The sequence below is a fragment of the Typopeltis vanoorti genome, chromosome 5 (genome assembly GCF_054136105.1).
Source record: "Typopeltis vanoorti isolate ZY-2024b chromosome 5, IOZ_Tvanoo_1.0, whole genome shotgun sequence".
Taxonomy (NCBI): Eukaryota; Metazoa; Arthropoda; class Arachnida; order Uropygi; family Thelyphonidae; genus Typopeltis; species Typopeltis vanoorti.
In genome coordinates this window covers 53,441,158-53,461,108 of record NC_143553.1, presented here as the reverse complement: position 1 = coordinate 53,461,108, position 19,951 = coordinate 53,441,158, and the positions used below count along the sequence as shown (strand labels likewise).

Genomic DNA, 19,951 nt, shown 5'->3' with positions numbered 1-19,951 from the left:
TCTTCTCGAAGACTCAAAAGTTTTAAATTTTATATTTAAAATTAAATTCATATCAACTTCATAAATTCATATAACTAAACTCATTTAAAACTAAATATTTTTCAAATATAAACACCTTTTCAAAGAAAGTTGCAAAGCCCTTTTACATTGGCCTAACCTTAATCAGAATGAATGTCGCCCTCTCTCTCTCAAAAGTTTGGGAGAGTTTTTTTATGTAAAAATCAAAAAACAGTTTTATTATTATTTATTAACATATTAATTTCTAGCTTGCGGCAACCATTTTTAATTGGTAAACTGATTGTTGTATGTACTTCGTATTCCTTAAGGCCTTATCAGCCAACTCTTCTTTATGACCCTTATGCTATTAGAGTACTCGAGGGCCATGGTGTCTTTTCATTTCTGGTCTTACAACTATGCCCTCTCTATAAACCTTACTATAATTCTTCTATAATCTACTCTTTCCACCTTCAATATACCCTATTCCTCCTATGGGTTTAAATTCGGAAGAAGGCTAGATCAGAAGCCTTAAGGTAGCAGCCCTGCCACTGAACTATTCCATCGTCAGGCTAGTCCCCTGACATGGAGAACATAATTCTACTTGTAAGCTAACAGAAAAAGATAATCGGATTGAATCTATGGGAAATGACCCTGGAATGGAAAAGGTAAAACAAAAATGGAAACGACAAAATATAGTACACACAGCAAACTGGAATGTAAGAGGAATAGCATATAAAGAAATAATATTAGACCAATTATTAAATGAAAGAAATTTTAAAATAACAGTAATCACTAAAACAAAAAAAATTAAAAGGAACTATGAGAACCGAAAATTTTAATGTGATATACAGAGTTGACAGAGACCAAAGAGCACAAGCAGGAGTCCTGATTTGGATTCATAACTCCCTTTCATAATTTATGATGTTTTTAACTCCCTGTTAAAACATTATAAATTATGGAATGAAAGAATAATAGAAGCTAGAATAAAAATAGATAGAAGCTATTTAACAATAATTGGTTTATATGCCACAGAAAAAGGAAGAGAACAGGATAATATTGATTTTTATAATCAGCTACAAAACATATATAATAAAATAAATAAAAATGATTATGTAATTTTAGCAGGAGACTTAAATGCAAGAATTGGAAACAAGAAAATTAATAATAATATAGGAATACATGGAGAACACACTGTAAACAGAAATGGTAAAAAATTGATTGACTTTATAGTTTATAATAACCTAAAAATAATGAATTCCTTCTGCCCAAGTATATTTACATAAATATACTTGGGCAGCAAGAGGATGGAAATCAATATTAGATTACTTTATATTAAATGAAAAGACATCAAAATTTTCACTAGATGTTCGAGTTCACAGAGGATATGAAATAAGCAGTGACCACTTCCTTGTTAAAATAAAATTAAGATTACCACCTAAATGGCTGCAAGTAACAAGAACAGAAAGAAAAATTAAATTATTTCTTTATAAAACTAGACTATTGAATGACACAAATGTACACTGGCTATATGAACAAAGAATTAACCAATATCTAGATAAAACAAAACAAAATGAAGAAATAGAAATAGAATGGCTTAATATAAAAACGAGCCATAGCTAAAAGAGAAGTCAGAAAAAGACAGAGAATCATGGAATAAATTTGTTTCTAATTTAGAACATGATTTATATAAAATAAGACACAATGTATATAAGATTTTGAAACACTTAAATGCAGATACCAAAGAAAACATAAAATTAAACACCGAATTGAAATTAGAAGAATTTCTAAATTACCACACAGAATTGTGGACAGACAAATATTTTAAAAAAGACAACTGGCAAACAATTAATGAAACGGAAATAACTAATGAAGAATTAGAAATCAGCTGTAAGAAATGAGAAACAGAAAATCCCCTGGAGAAGATAAGCTAGGTTCAGAACTATATAAATAGGCAGGAACAAGATTCAAAGAAAGACTCATTATTTTTAAATAAAATTTATTCAACTAGTATCCCCCCAATAGAATGGAAAAAAGCAATTGCGATTCCTATCTTTAAAAAAGATAATAGAGATGATCCTAAAAACTATAGAGGAATCAGTATACTAAATTCCTGTTACAAAATATATATCTTTAAAAAAGATAATAGAGATGATCCTAAAAACTATAGAGGAATCAGTATACTAAATTCCTGTTACAAAATATATATCTTTAAAAAAGATAATAGAGATGATCCTAAAAACTATAGAGGAATCAGTATACTAAATTCCTGTTGCAGAATCTTAAATAGCAAACTAATGAAATATTCAGAAAACTTTATTTTAGAAGTACAGAATGGATTTAGAAAAGGATGATCATGTATAGACCCAGCCTTTTGCCTCAAATTAATAACAGAGAAAAGAAGAGAATACAATTTAGAAAAATATATTGCATTTATTGACTTTGAAAAAGCATTGGACCAAGTTAAAAGAAACATTATTTAACATATTAAAAGAAAGACAAATACCAAATAATATCCTAAAAGCTATTACAAGTATATATGAAAATAATCAAATACAAATAAGATTAAATCATGAGTTATCATATACGAGAGAGAGAGAGAGATAAACCAATAATAATAAAATGGAATAAAAATTTACATTAAGGAATTTAAACTTTCTCCTACAGTAAACTTAACTACTCTCCTCTTTGCTGATGACCAAATAATTACAAATTCTGAAGATAACTTACAGAAAGCTATTTTAGATCGAAATAAGATAGCCAAAGATTATGGTATGATAATATCAACAGAAAAATGTAAAACTATGTCCTTTAAAAGACAAGATCCAGCAAGAACTAAAATAGTAATAGATAACAAGATCTTAGAACAGGTGAATTCATTTAACTACCTAGGATGCATGATCACATATGAAAAAGATATAAACATAAAAATCATAAAATATTTAAAAATAACAGGTGTAATCAACTCTATATTTAAAGCAAACCTAGTTCAAAACCAAACCAGACTAAAAAAAGTATACAATACATTAGCCCTACCAGTCTTAATGTATGGAAGTGAAATCTGGACAATGAAACAAAAAGACAAAGATTAACAACAGCAGAAATGAAGTTTATGGGAAAAACTGCACAGTATATCCTATTTGATCACAAAAGAAATGAAAAAAATTATGAAAGAATTAAACCAAGAACCAGTAATAGAAAAAAATTAAAAAATATAAACATAAATGGATGGAACACGTTCAAAGAATGAAAACAGAAAGATTACTGAAACAATCCTTAAAGTACGAGCCATTAGGAAAAGGAAAACCAGGACGTCCTCTTCAATGACTTCTAAGGCCGGAACAGGCCATGCTAGGCCTAAATCCTTGAATACGCATGATGATGACTTTGTATTCCTGTTCTTTGATTTGCTTGTTTCTACACACCGATGATGTATTGTTATTTTCAGTATGAAATATCTGTACGTTCATTAAAGTTAATGTGGTTATTGTGTAATTGGTTGTTCACCTGAGATTATCTCTACTAACACATTTCTGAATGCCAACAATGGCAAGTTCTTTCCTAATATTTTTAACGTGATGCTGCCATTGATGCCATCTGTTCACTACACTAATCATTCTCAGAACTCTCATATAAGAGGTGCCCAGTCTTTGATCAAGTGTTTTATTTATAACTCAGATCCATAAGTTAAAATTGGTTTGAACACAGTCTTGAATATAGCTAGGTTAGTGCTTTGACTAAATTCTTTCTTAATCCATATAAATTTATTCAGCTGACTTGTACCATACCAGCTTTACTAATTCTGTTGTCTATTTCCATCTTCTGAAATATTTTACTTGTTCTATAGGTTCTCTATTCAAGATACAATGGAAGTTTTCAATGTTTCTGCCTATTTTCATTGTCTCTGTCTTTTTATTGTAACATTTATTTATTACTATTTAATGCAACAATTATTCAGTTTAGTTAGGGAATCTTTCAGAATTGTGCTGGATTTATTCAGAAGTATAATGTCATCTGCATAAAGTAAAAAGGTCAGATTAACATCACAAATTTAGATATTAGATTTAATACCACTTTCCTTCATAATGTGATACATATAGATAATGGATAACAGTGGAAATAATGTGTATCCTTGACATGCACACACCCGATTTAACATCAAACCATCTTCCTGTACCTCCTTCAATTCTAACTGCTGACTCGCAGCTTAAATAGAGACTACGTATTGCTTGATATGATACCCATTTACACCATACAACTATTGTTTTGAAGAGCTTTCCACTTAGCACCTTGTCATATGCCTTTTTCAGATCTACAAAACTTAAATACAGTTCTTTGTTATATTCCCAAGATTTCTCAACTATTTGTCCTAGAGTGAAAATCTGATCCTGACAACCTCTGTTTGGTCTGAATTCAGCTGGTTCTTCCCCAATTTATACTAGCATTAATCATACCAGGAACACTCAGTAGCAAAATACTTCTGTAATTCTCACATTCAGTTTTATTCCCCTTTTTATAGACAGATACTATGAGAGGACTGCTCCAATCATCCTGAATTCGACCCTCTGACCAGGCCTCCCGAATTATGCAATACAGTAACTATAAAATTTTTATACCTCCATATTTCATCTACTCCAAGCTGCCTGACTGCATTTGGGTCTAAACTGGTTCATGCACTAAGAAAATGTAGAGAAAAATATCATAGTAACTAAACAAAAATCATGGATAGATCTCAGTAAGGATCTATTTAATGCAGATAAATATCAAACTTAGCAACATTTCTGGAGGCTCTTTAAAAAGCTTAGAAATGGAGGAAAGAATACTCTAAAAGAAACTGGAAATGATAAAGGTGATATACAAACTGATAGGATATGCTGGATGTCTGGAATAATTATTTTGAGCATAATTATTCAGAGATAAATGAGATAAGCAGTGACCATAAGAGAGAAATATTAAAGAGGAATGCAATCAGAAAGACACATCAATCCTTGAGGTAGAAAAGGCATTGAAATCCTGAATGTGAAAAAGCACCTAGAGTAGATGATAACTGGCAAAAATACTTGAGTATAGTTCGCCCACTGTTTGTAGGTCTCTGCTTCGTCTTTCCAAGAATAGTCTATTCATGCTGAAGGGGAGAAAAAAATGAAGGACATCCGAATTGGTCGCCAACACGTGAAATCACGTGCTTTATAGGTAAAATTTTCTAACTGTTATATACAAGCAACATAGTTAACTACAACAATCATAAAAGAGAAGTTAATTTTCCGGCCGGTAATAATAAGCAACTCATCCCACAATACGGACAGATTACCCTATTATCGGAATGGATTCTCCTTTTTCTGAGATGCGCAGAAGTGTCGAAGGATCTCTAATCGGTGGGCGAACTATATTTCTATTAATTATATGAGGTATAAAAGTTTTTCAGTGGCTACACCACATAATTCAGCAGGTCTAATTACAAATTGTTGGATTCTGATTATATAGAGATTAGAATAATTATTTGGTTCAGAATCCGACATGATCTTCCATCACAAAGGCTAGACTTGTAAATATTATTTAATGTAAACAACTTATTTTACAAATTAATATTCATATAACTACCTTAATTTTGTCTAATATTTAATTATTTAATCAAAGATATATGTATTAATAATGAAAAGACTGTATTAAATATTATTAAGCTATTTTAATTATTACTATGTTAATATTATAAGAACTTTTATTTGATAATTTAACTGCGCATTATTTGAAATGTAAATATTCTCTATTTATTCCTGTTTGTAAAGTTTAACGTTATGTAATAGCTCAATTTTATTATATTTTGTTTTGTTGTCATGGAAATGTAAGTGAGCGAGCACATTTTGGAACACCACATGAGGTTTATTGAAGAGTTTTAGAAAGAAATCACGATAAGAATTTAGGCAGGAAGAATGGATATAAAAAAGGGAAGAACGCTGAAATTATATGAGAGATTTATAAGAGAGAGAGTGGCATTAGGTTGGAATCGGGGCATTTGGAAATCACAGTACATTAATAGCGAGTCGGCAAGTCACTCAAGCAGCTAAATAAGGTCTACAAGTCGAGAGGCGGTTAGCTAATAAGTTGTAGAATAACAATTGTAGCTATGGAAGACAGCTGAGTGACTACTAAATAGACTAGCAATACTTGAGTTGAGATTTAATTTCAGGGCCGACCTGTCAAGGATACACAGAATCTTGAAATAAAGCACGGAGTTACTAGAGAATAGTAGAGCTGTAAAGTTGAAGTTTACCAATAGCTGTGTTTAGAATTGTAGTGTCTAAGAATTAATTGAATGCCGGAAGAGTGAACAACTGTGCATATAAAACCTCAAGTTAAGGAATTATTGTGTATTGCCTTAATTCATAAATGATCAGTAGTATTTCATGCAAGAACGTTTGTTTATGTGTATAGTGACTGACGATTAATTCAGTTATTGCTTAGAAGATTTATTTAATGAGTGCCATATTCTGTTGAAGTGTTTACAGTTATAAAAAGTGTTTACGTATAAGTAAATGAAGAAAAAAGATTATCGGTAAGATTATTCCAACCATTACTATTCCTATACAGAGAAGTGAGAGAGTTTCATCCTAGAATTTCCTTACACTAACAGTAACTATTGAGGAAGTTAGCTAAAGTGTAAATTTAAAAGTGTTTGTTTGTAAAGAGGTATTACTGCAATTTTTGTTGTATTTGGAATTTAAGGAACTGTGAGAAAATTGTATTTTGTAGAGATAGCAGAATTACCATTGTCTGAGTTGTATGATTGAATTTATCAGAGAAGTTAAAATGTTTGTGATATCTTAATTACTGATTTGAATTTAAGTGTAAAATTTGTGATTTTAAAATTAAATGTTTGTTTTTATTAATCTAAAGTTGTATTTTTCCTGAATCTCTTTTACTGCACCATTCATTAAATATTCGAACCAAAGCGGGGGTGATAAATAAGTTAAATATACTCGGCCAGTATATATAATATTAACACCTAAAAGGAGAGATAGTTGTGAGTTGCTTTATCTTCAATTCTTGAACTAATTCAGATATAAAGTGGCGCAGTCTTTAAATATAAATTTTCTTTATATTTGAATTAGAAATCAACTAGCAACCTTCTATTTTGTTTAAGAACATCGTAGTGACTAACATGTCGGATCCAAAGTAAAGATTGACAAGAAGTAGGATCCAACAAAATGATTGGTGTAGAGCTCTTATAGCAACCTTCTATAAATAAATAAAAAAAACTGAATGTGAGAATTATAGAAGAATTTCCCTGGTTAATGTTCTGGGTAACATTTAAGCAAGTATACATGAGAAGAGTAAGAAAATTGTGGAACAGAATCCGAAGGAAAAAGCTGGATTAATGCTAAATAGTGGTTGTCAGGATTAGATTTTCACTTTAAGACAAATAGTTGAGAAATCATAGAAATATAATGAGGATCTGCATTGTTGATCTAGAAAAATCATATGACAAGGTTTCAAGAGAAAAGCATTACAAAACACTACAGTTATACTGGATGAATAATGCATTATACACAGTCATACATATCTAAGTCATAAGTCAACAGTGAGAAATAAAGTACAGGATGATTGCTTTAAAAATCAGTGGAGACTGTGTGCACTCTTGTAAGACAAGGCTGCATCTATCTCCAATTTTATTCATCATCTGTATGGATCATGTTATGAATGTAAGTGGTACTTAACCTGATATCAAAATTATGGATGTTAATCTCAGTTTTTTATTCTATTTTTTTTTTTTTTTGTGCAGTCAATGTTATTCTCCTAGACAAATCCTGTGCAAGTCTCCAGGATTCTTTAACTAAACTGAATAACTGCCAAGAAATTTGGCATGAAAATCAACAGACTAAAAACCATAAACGTGTGGACAGACTTATGTGTTCGTCGAACATGTTGTTTATTATTTTAACGGTATATATTGGAACACAGAAACTAAGTAAATAATTAATTTATTAACTTATTGCTGATATTTCGCTGGTGTTATAACCAGCATCTTCAGAGCACAAAAACAGGACTCTAGTCTTTGTGTTGCTGCTACAATTTTGTTTATATACACCATGTTGTTATAGTCTCGCGTATTGTGACAAACAGTGTTTTTGTGCTCTGAAGATGCTGGTTATAACACCAGCGAAATATCAGCAATAAGTTAATAAATTAATTATTTACTTAGTTTCTGTGTTCCAATATATACCGTTAAAATAATAAACAACAAGACTAAAAACCATGAAAAACTAAGAACATAATTTCATAGACATAATTTTTAGTGATGACAGCAAATTAAATGGAAACAGACAAACAGAATAAGTAAAGCCGATATGGTAAGAAGCTGAATTAATTTATACGGAATAAGAGAAATCAGCCAAAACACTAAAGTGGCAGTATATAAGTTCTGAGAAAAATTAGAAGAGTAAATAGACAGCATCAGTGAAAAATCACAGTAAAAATGACAATATTAGGAACCAACTCGACATTGTTAGCATTCAAGAATGTATGAGAAGAGCTAACCTAAGATTTGACAGTCAATTTAACAGAATGAGAGAGGAAAAGTTAGCAAAACAGGTGTTTGATACTAAGATGTAGGTGGATTGAGGCAATTAGAAGTGCTCTAGAAGGCAGAAATATAAGATGACATACTAGAACAGTGATGGCGAACCTATGACAAGCATGTCAGCACTGACACACTTGAGGATTTCAGGTGACACCCCTTGGATGTTGAAAGATATTGGTATTCTGATGAAAAAACTGCAATAAATCGTGTAAGATCGCTCTCAGTTAAGGCGAAGGTAAGTTTTGATTCACTGAAAGAATTATATTTTATAGTTAGCCTATTTCTATTTTATTTTGTAGTTAGCTTATTTTGCAAAGAATACATATCGCAACATCTAAAACTGGCAGAATTACAATCGGAGACTTTAATTAAATTTGTTTCAGGACCTTCAAATTTAGTAGCTGCAAGTTACAGTATTTCACATACTATTGTTGAACATGGGAAACCACTTAGTGAGGTGATTATATTAAAGAAGCTTTCATAAAGTGTGCACCATTTTTATTTGAGGATTTTCATAATAAGGAAGCTATTATAAAGTGCATGAAAGAGTTACATCAATGAATGATAGTATAGAAAATCAAATACAACAAGACTTGAACTCGTGCCATTGGTTTTCCATTTCTCTCGACGAAACTGCTGATGTTACATCGTCAGCTTGATTGGCTATTATTGCAAGGTATGTTCATGGTGATTCTATGCATGAGGAATTGATAAAGTTATAAAATTTACCTCAAAACATGACAGGTAAAGACATATGCGACTGTGTTGTTCAAGTGTTCTGTGAGAAACAGATTTATCAAAAAAATTTTCGATTACAACTGATGGTGCGCCTAATATGGTTGGCTGTAATGTCAGTTTTATCAAACAATTTACAGAATATATTGGTCATCCCCTGGTTTATTTCCATTGTATTTTACATCAGGAGACATCACAGATGATGTGATGAGAATTGTGACAAAGGTAACTAATTTTATTACTGCCAGGGCTTTACACAAACGAGAATTTAATTCACTTTTAAGCGAAGTTAAATCAATGTACAATGATCTATTAATGTAAAATAATATTCGATGGTTGAGTCCTGGTCAAGTACTTGAACGGTTTGTTGAATGTTTAAATGAAATTAAATTATATTTAAATATGAAGGGCATGGAGCACGAATTTTCTCATTTGAATGATTCTGCTTGGCTCAGTAAGCTGATGTTTTTCACAGATTTTTCATTGCACTTGAATGAACTTAATATACAATTGCAAGGTTTCGGAAAATCTGTCGATGTTTGGCATGAACAAGAGCTTTGAGAATAAACTCAAAATTCAACGTGATTTAGAAAGTAACAATTTTAAGAATTTCCCAAGAGTGAAAATTTTTTTTAACAAAACCAGCCCCAAAAATCGTGAACAGCATATCAACCAATCTATCGAGGTTCTAAAGCAGTTTTCTTCTAGATTTGGGCAATTTCGAATGTTGGAACAAACAATCCAGTTCATAAAGTATCCTGATGAAACAGAATTCATGGATCTTAAATTAGATGGCTTTGAGTGGTTGGATTTAAAAGATCTAGAAATGCAATTAGCTGACTTCCAGTGTAATCCTATCTGGAAAAGAAAGTTTATTGCTCTTAGAAATGAATTAGAACTTGAGTGGGAAAGCCTGCATGATACCGCATGTAAAAATTCAGACTGTGAAATTCTAAGCGTGTGGAATAGTCTTCCCGAAAACTTTCATGCTCTTAAAATCTTTGCTAAAGCTCTTCTAACAATTTTTGCTTCTACATACTGTTGTGAAATGCTATTTTCTGCCTTAAATAATACCAAATCGAAAGGGAGAAATAGACTGAGTAATGATTTGAGCACTGCCTGTGTAGCATTAAAATGTACACACTATAGCCCTTCTATAAAGCAACTTTCTACCAGTACTCAGCAACAGAAAAGTCATTAAATGTAATGTAAGTTTGTAATTTCATTTTATTAAATTAATTGTATAATATGAATTCATAGATTTTATATCAATGTCCTATTAAATAAATAGCCTAATATATATGTATAAGTCACCATCTATGATTATGTAGTTAAATTTATAATGCATGTATACAAGTGGCACATTAACAACGTCAATATTTAAAAAAAAAAAAAGATGTTTGACATACCTGGGTAAAAAGATTCGCCATCACTGTACTAGAGTGATGACAAGTGAAACTTATTTGGAGGAAAAGTGTTGATAGGAGATTAGTAATTACATAAACTTAATCATGTAGCATTTAATCCTGTATATTCCTTGAGGTTACATATCTGGGATCTGATTTAATGCAGTGGTGGGGACCCTACACACACACATCCCTCTCTATTGAGTAAATTTTAGGTTGCTATACTGAGGATGAGGTCCTAAGCTGTAGCTTGTGTAGTTTATGTGTAAATCTAGCTCAGGAAATCGATGATTATGATGATGAAATTTATTCCTTTTTCTTTCTTTAAAACCATACAGCTTTAAAGCATACCACTATCATTTTCAAGTATATTCTTCTGTTGCATGGTAACAGAAAACTGTATAGTAAGAACTGTTTCCCTTCACCAGTTGTATATAGCAGTGTTTCCCAGATTTTTCTTACGATGGAACACTTCACAAATCCTGAAATTTTCACAGAACACCTTGGTTATTTTGTAATGTATTAATTCATAATTGTTACTTTAGCTAATTTTTTTGATTATTAATTATTAATTAAACATTAAATTAATTTGTGCTGATTTTCATTGACATATCCCATTCTAATCACCAAAAATTTATATTATTATTATAAGTACTTTATATTATTATTATTATTGTTGTAATCGGCTTGCAGGCAATTTTTATGATCAGTCATAAACAGCAGTATTCTCTTTCCTGATTGTTGAAAGATTTCGATGTGTGAAAATTAACGATAATACATGAATATTTCCATGTTTAAAAATATGCCGCTTGGACACTGACATTTGCTATACAGATGTCATTTCCTTCAGTTTTGAGAACAGAGGATATGCTGCCCATTGTTATAATCCGCTTGTAGGCAATTTTTATGACCGGTGATAAACAGCGGTATTCCATTTCCCAAATGTTGAAAGGTTTCGATGTGTGAAAATTAACGATAATTCATGAATACTTCCATGTTTAAAAATACACGGCTTGGTCACTAATATTTGCTACACAGATGTTATTAGGCATTCTGGGTCTGAGCTTTTCGACATATTCAAGAATATTATTCTCCTCAGAATGACCTGCAATATACTGTATAGCTTCTACAATTATTATTAATATTTTTATTTGAGAAAAAAGATTTTCACTCATAAGTGTGTGTGTGTGTGCATATATTTATTTGTTTATTAACTGTTAGATTAAAATTTTACAAGTTGATATTTAACTCAACTTACAATACCTTCGTGGTACTGATTGGATATCCCAGTATGATTCTACGCACTGTCTAACAGTACAGGGTTGAGGCAATCCAGGAGGAAGAGTAACGTTTCCTTCATTTTGCTCCAAAATAAAATGAGAATCTGGTGAAACAGAAAGCAAATCAAGAAAGCTTTCTACATTGTCTGAAAGATTTTTAGGTTGTATTACAGCAACATCTCCTGGTTCATAGGTCAAGGTGGAATCTAAAGAAATGTTAACAAAATTTTGCATTCATTATTATTACAAATATGTATCAGCAACTCAGTTATTACAATGTGCCAAAAGATCATAAAATCTTTTATTAAACATCAAATTCAAGGTAAGAAGAAAATTTAAACAAGAAATGCTAAACTTCTCATTAAAAATGATTAGAACTATACTTCTATTTGATTCTTGGTTGACTAGATATTTATTTAAGATGGTATCTGTTTCACTTGTCTGAAAATTAACTGTAAACAAGTTCAAGCAAGATTTTGCTATTGTTATATAGCAACTGATTTATTTTGTACACAGTCCATAAGCAGACATACCAAATCTTTGAATTGGCAGAAAGAATGAGGAGAATGGATGTATTAAGGTATACATGTGATATGCAATGATTGAATGGAGAGAATAAAGAGAGAAGAATGCAGCAGTGCAGAGAACAAGGAGCAATGGAAAAAAGTATGCAGAGTAACAAACAAAGTAACTAGGAAACATTTAACAGATGGAAACAAAAGAGGGAAAACTGGAAGATGTCAAAGATGTACAACAGTAGCACTATCTATCAGAGATACAGTGACTGACAAGAAGTTCATATCTTGTACTTTCTAAGCAGCTGAATGTGAAAAATGATGTTTTGCATGAAAAGCATACACAAGCATCAAAGTTGGTAATAGTTCCAAGTTTGAATTTACCTGACTGGCAGGTGGAGAGAATGCTAAAACAAATCGCTTTTACAACAGGTAAAGAATACTTATCCTCATGTAGTTAGAAAGGTGATTAATGTACCTGGTCAATACATCAACCAGAAAACAGTACACATGATTAAGGGCATGATAACTGAGCAACATAAGACAAAGTTATGCCATTTATCACTGTATGGAATGAATGCAGCAAAGTTGGAGGAGTTTAATACAGATGAGCTGAGTTTCAGTGAGTTTAGCATTGGGCATCTGCAGCAGCCTGTTTTTGGTGAAAGAACGAACTGATGTGACATGAAAGACAAGTTATGGAAGGATAGGAAGAAAATAGATGGGGAAAACTGTAAGAGCAAGAGAGTGAATGAGTGAAAGAAGACCCATTACATACTGAGTATAATAAGTAGTTAATGACTTCCTGCCAGCCACATAATAAAATAACTCTTTAGGATCTTGTTTGGCCTGCAGTTCTAGTCCCTCTTCTTTCTACCCCCTCCCACTTTTTTCCCTTAACACTAGTACCACAAAAACGATATTGCAAACATGCAGCACATTTACTGAATAAAGTTACTAAAACAGCAAGCAACACATTTACTGCTAAGTGAGAGCAAGGCTTCCTCACTTGAACTTTATTCTCTTCATGCAACTGCTCTCTACCGCCCTTTTTATACTTGCCATAACCTATTTTTTTGTCTGTATAACTTCATTTCACTCTGACCTATTTATTTAGATAAACAATTTGTCATTGCTGTTATCAAACATTTCATAACTAACTCCCTTGCATTACTGATCTCTCTTTTTCTTCAAGTTCTTCCATTTATCACATGATCTTGTAAAAAAGGTTGAGACCATGTGATCCTTTTCTCTAAGTGGGGGGGGGGGGAATAGAAATAACACAATAAGACATCCAGCAATAACCAAATCCAAATTCTTAACATGTTCTAGCCAATATATGCATGCACAACACATCAGTTGAAAGGCTTATGTGTTGCCAGTTCATGTCAATTGGTTTATTTTGTATATTTATCAATTTGGGATGGTAACAGTTTTGCAGCAGTCTTGCATATTAGGCAATGAAGGGAATCCCATACATTCACTGACACATATGAAAAGATATCTAGAGTGCTTATTAAATATGTCCTCACCACATTTAAACCATATATCAAATTGGCAATTCTCATCCATTCACCTAAGAACAAACTCTCTCTCTCTCCTTTATCACATCCAGGAGTGTATGAAGTGCCCTGTGCTTGTGACCTGCTTACTATGGACAAACAGGAAGAATGTTGATGCCTTGTTGAGAGAACATAAAAAATACATTCAGCACTATAGTTGTGGCAAGTCGCAAAGTTTCCATAGCAAGACCATGCTATGGATACTCTTTTGCACAGAATCAAATGGAAGAAAACAAAAATGCTACAGAAAAGTCATTATTATTATGTGACACCTCCTAGGAGTCCAAAGACTCATCGAGAAAGGGCTCAACAACTCTGTCTCCACCTCCACTCAATCCACCAACTACAGTGTACCGCAACTACCATCATGATCTACACCAGTGGTTCTTAACCTTTTCGAAGTCACAGAACACTTTTGATTATAAGAAAAATTTGGGGAACACGAAAGCATTAGGGTCATACAACTAACAATAGAAATATGTATGAACTTACCTTTTATAAAAATGGAACTTATTTTAATGCGATACTTGAACTTGTCGGATTTTGCAGATGTCAGCAATATCGGGTCTAATATGTGATACAGCTATCCTCATCTCTTTGTCTATATTAGTAAGTCTTTCATGCTTTTTAGTTTTTATATGGGTTAATATTGAGAAACCAAGCTCACACAAGTATGATGTTGAAAATTGTAACAAAATTTTCAGTTCCCTTGTGGAGAGAGCTGGGTATTCGGCTTGGACAAAAATCCAAAATTCCTCAAGAGTTATTTCATAGAATTTCATTTTTAGAGTAACTAATTGTTCTCTTCTTGTAACGAAAATTCACAACTCGATGTATTAACTGTGCCAAATGGATTTCGTATCCAGTCACAATCGTGTGTATTTAAGAAAGTAACTTGAAATCTTTTCTTCCAATATTGTTAAATGTTCTGTTATAACGGAAATAATTATTATTTCCGTTATAACAGAACATTATTATTATTCTCGACATTATTATTATGGAGCGAAGGAAACATATCTACTGTATTTTTTTTTCTGATATGCGGTTTTTCCAAAGAGATACTTTTTTTCTGAAAAGCTGACAATTTGTCAGTGGATGTAAAAATATTTTCATTTTTCCCTTGGATACTTGTATTAACGCTATTTAAGTAGTTAAAAATATCAGCTAAATATGCCATTTTAGTACACCAAATATCATTTTGAAGACATTTTACAAAAGCATCTGTACCTTCATTTTGAAAATAGGCCAATAATTCATTCTTAAATTCTAAAATTCAGAATAGCACTTTACCCCAGGATAGCCATCTTATTTCAGTGTGCAAAAGCAAAGATTCATACTTGACTTCCAGAGATATGCAAAGTTATTTAAAAAGGCGTGCTTTTAAAGGTCTTGACTTGATATAATTTACCATATTTACAACTTGGTCTAGTACAGGTTTTAATATTGCTGGTAATGTTTTTGAAACTAGGGATTCTCTGTACAAAAAACAGTGCATAGATATAATATTTGGGTTTATTTTCTTTGCAAGGGTAACAAATCCTTTTATGGAGCCTACCATTGATGGAGTACCGTCCATAGAAATTCCCACACACACACAGCTCCCATGAAATTTTAAAATTTTCTAAATATGACATAATAGTCAAAAATATCTTGTCCCATTGTGCGTTCATTAAGTTCTCTGCAGCATAGAAATTGATTCACTATTTCGTTTTGATTAATGAAAAGAAAGAATCCTAGTATATGAGCTTTACCACTAATATCAGTGGACTCATCAATTTGAAATCAAAATGTTGTTTGGAAAGTTTATTGGTAACTGTTTTCTCAATATCATCTGACATATCTTTAATTTTATTTTTTATTGTATTGTCCGAATGAGGAATTTTCATAATTTCCTTTTTTTTCATCGACAAACATAATGTTTACTATTTCACAACATGCCATTAAAATAAGAGACCCTGCTATAGTATGTGGTTTAATTTTACAGCAATGAATTCAGCTACCTTATATGATGCAAGTTGTGCTTTATCGGAAATTTTAAGTCCTTTCAAAATATTTTACTTGTTTAACTTGCATGTCCAACAATCTCTTGAAATAATCTTTAGTTTTTGAAGCAAGATTGGCGCTTCGTAGTAAAGTGTCATGTGACATCTTTCACCAGCGGAATACTTGTAACCAGTTTGTGGAACACAAGTGTTCCGGGGAACACCGGTTAAGAACCACTGATCTACACCAATGCAATCTACTACCATCACCACTAGTATTTTCACAGACAATCACAAACATCCATGCCCACAATGGGATTCGAACCTGCAGCATTTTGGCTCGATAGCAGATATGCTAACCACTTGGCCAACCAAGCCAGCATTATAGAGATTGTTTCTGGAATCAGCAGCAACTTTAAAACATTCCCCAAATCTCAAACAAGTATGGTTGTATCAATTTACCAAAAATCTGGGAGGCAGTCATTTTAAGATCAAATTAATACTTTTATCTCTTTCTTTGTCCAACATGAGATGGTGTCAATCAGGATTCTAGTTCCTTGTGCTGTCTGTACAATTTTTTAAATTGGTCCCACTTAATTGAATTGTTGTTCACGTACTGTGACGAACTGCTTTTGTGCTCTGAAGATGCTACAAATAATAGCATCAAATAGGTTAACTATTATTTTCTTATTACTCTTGTGTTGTGAATCAATACTGTTAAACAAATTGACACATATATAGCAAGAGAGAGAGAGAAATAAAGAAATTGTACTTACTGATATTTTGTGAGAGATTACTTAGTAATAACTAATGGGGGGGGGTATGCAGCATGCATCTTTTTAAACTCCTCTCTCTCTTACAGTTATTTTATTCAACATTCTTCCAGTTAGAAATTTTGTGATTTAAAGATTATTAACCAATAATTATTTTAAAGAGAGATATCAACATCAGTTTGCAAGTAAATGATTTAAGGAGGTGATAAAGCAAGGAAAGGCTTCATTCAAAAAAAAAAAATAGGGAGAGAGAGAGTGTGTGTGTGTGTGTGTGCGCGCGCGTGCACGCATGTGTGAAACTATAAGGTGGATGATTATGAAAAGTGGCATGGTAACCTAACATCAATAACATAGTCTGATCAGGATGAGAAAGTAACTGATTATGCATCAGAATACATTAAAAAATTGTGTGTGTGAGTAAGAGAGAGTATGATTGCATAGCAAAACTCAGAGGAATAAATAAGGTACAAAAAATGGAAAATATTGAAATTAAGCAATTAGTGTGAAAAATAAGTCAGAGGAAGGGGGGAGGGATGAGTATTTGATGGCAGGCAATGAGATGAATGGAAGAATATAATATGCAAGCCAAAACACTGAAATGCACAGCAATGAATGAAAAACAGCAATGCAGAAAAGAGCGGCAAGTCAAGCATAGGAAATTCAAAGTTATTCTGCTATGTATAGAGTAACAGGAAGAATGATTACAGAAGAGAGATATACAGTGACCACCACAAAGCTATAGTGAAATTATTTAATGAACACTTTGTCAGTGCATTTCATACTGCTAGGAATGATTTTGTGCAAACTCCAAAAGGCAAATATACTACAGAGATCAGAAGTGAATAAACAAGTGTAGTCCACCATAATATCCAACCTACCAATATACACTGCCCAAAAAGAAGTCAATGGACACCCCAATGCAAGGTGCATCATGCCATGCAATAAGTCACATGTTTGTAACCGGTATAAATAAGAGGAATATGATGCTTCCAAATCAGTACACCTGTGTATGGGCGAAATGGCTGCAAGAAAGGAACTGACAGAATTTGAAAGAGATGCCGTGATAGGGTAGCATGTTGCAAGTCTATCTGTATGGCAAATTGTTGAAAAATTGGACCATCCCAAGTCAACAAAGAGTGATACTATACTAAGATGGAAGTGCAGGGAGTCAACTGCAAGTGCTACCCACAGTGGACAACCCACCACACATGACCATAAGGTGCTAAGAAGGATAATATGTAAAAACTGCCAATAATTGGCAGACACATTGAATGTGGAATTCCAGACACTGGCTGGAACATGAATCTCCACAAAAACATTCAGAACCAAGGCTCACAACATGGATTTCCATGCTAGGACCACAATATGCAAGCTCCACATTTTCCAAACACACACAGCGTCATCTTCAGTGGTGCAAAGAGCATGCATAGTGAGACATGGAAGCTTGGAAAGCTGTTGTTATGGAGCAAAGAATCAAACTACATCCTCTACTGAGCAGATGGACAGGTGTGGGAGTGGCAAATGCCTGGTGAGCGTATCTTACCAGAGTACAAACCCCAGCTATGAAATTCAGAGGTGGCAGTATATGATGGTATGGTTCTGTTTTTCCTAGTTCAGCCTTAGTCCTCTGTTTGTGGTGTCACAAACATTGAACTCCAAGGGGTATCTAAACATTCTGAACAATGAAATGCTTCTTACTTTGTGGCATTTCAACAAAACTGACCATTGTCTCTTGCAATGAATTTTAATTCATTGAAAGAGACGATGTTCATGACATTGTACAGCAAGAGAGTACAGTATCATGAACGTCATCACACTTGACTGGCCTCCACAGAGCTCCAACCTCAACCCTACTGAACATCTGTGGGATGAACTGAGTGTCGGGTGATGTCAAAGGATGTCTGCTCCACAAGAGTGGAGAGGTCCACAACAAGGACCTCATTACAGGCCTACAGGAAGAATGATCCAAAATTCCCAATGATCACTATTTTATGCTTGTCAAAAAGTATGTTCCAGTTATCGCAGTGAAAGGAGGTCCTACCTTTCACTTCATGCCCACCTTAATACATCTTATTAAGGTAGGCGCGAAGGTTGTTTATTCCTAACACTAAATTTTCGTGTTTACATCATCAGGAGTACTAGCGTTTATATAAAAAACACAATGGTTTTTTCCTGTCACTTTGTATGTACTAATTGTGAAGTTATGATAACGTAAGTTATGTATAATTTATTATTTTTTATTATTTTTTTATGTAAGTTTTGGTACCCTTGATGATGTAAGTCTGACTTGCCAAACTTATTGGGTTTTAATGCTAAATTTTATTAAACCTGTTATGTGTTTAGAAACATGCAGAAATACTAAACCACAGAAATATTTGTATTCATCTAGAATACTACTTTCCCAAACCTCAAATAAATCTCATATATTACATTCATTTTTTACAGTCTCATAAACAAGATAGGAGAATTGTAATAAAAAAGAAATATTGCTTAATAAATATTAAAAATTATACAAATATAATGTTTTTACATAAAATTCATTAAAAAATATTTCATAAGAGATAAGCTTCTCTCTCACACTCACATAAATTTAATTTTAAGAATTAAAAAAAAAAAAAAAAAGCCTTAAGAATAACGACTATAATTTCACAACATTTTGATCTTCATATTAAGGTCATCACCTGAAGTACACACACAGAAAAGCTATATTACAATTCAAACAGTATGCCAAAGCAACACTAATTTGATCAACTATTATTCTACTGGTCTGATCTCTAGTGGTAAAAAAAAATATAGCCCATTTTTACATGACCAGAGAATCTGTCCTTTCATAGATTCTCTAACAGTAGCACAAATCTTCTTTTACAGGACAAATTTCTGCCCATTATCATGGCACTCTGTGCCCAAATATTTTTTACTTGCAAAAAAGATGATACAACCATGGACCTGCTATTATCTGCCTCTACTGCTAACTTTTAGATGGAAACTTTTGAGCAACATGCTCTAGATTCCTTTACTTTAAAATTCAAAGTATGGTTAGGTAACTTGACGTTTTCATTATCATGCACCGTTGCACCAATAAATCCCTAACCAAACAACTGTTATCTAGCCCCACAGTCATCAGAC

The 19,951-nt window shown here is 32.5% G+C and overlaps 1 protein-coding gene across 1 annotated transcript in view; it reads right to left on the bottom strand.

Annotated features, from left to right (window-relative positions):
- Window positions 1-19,951, bottom strand: part of LOC150106415 (NADPH-dependent diflavin oxidoreductase 1-like) — a 72,797-nt gene that overhangs the window by 22,836 nt on the left and 30,010 nt on the right. The window contains exon 3 of the mRNA XM_090392434.1: window positions 11,977-12,199. Coding sequence (XP_090248560.1) covers window positions 11,977-12,199 — 223 coding nt within the window. The remainder of the gene's footprint in view (window positions 1-11,976; window positions 12,200-19,951) is intronic.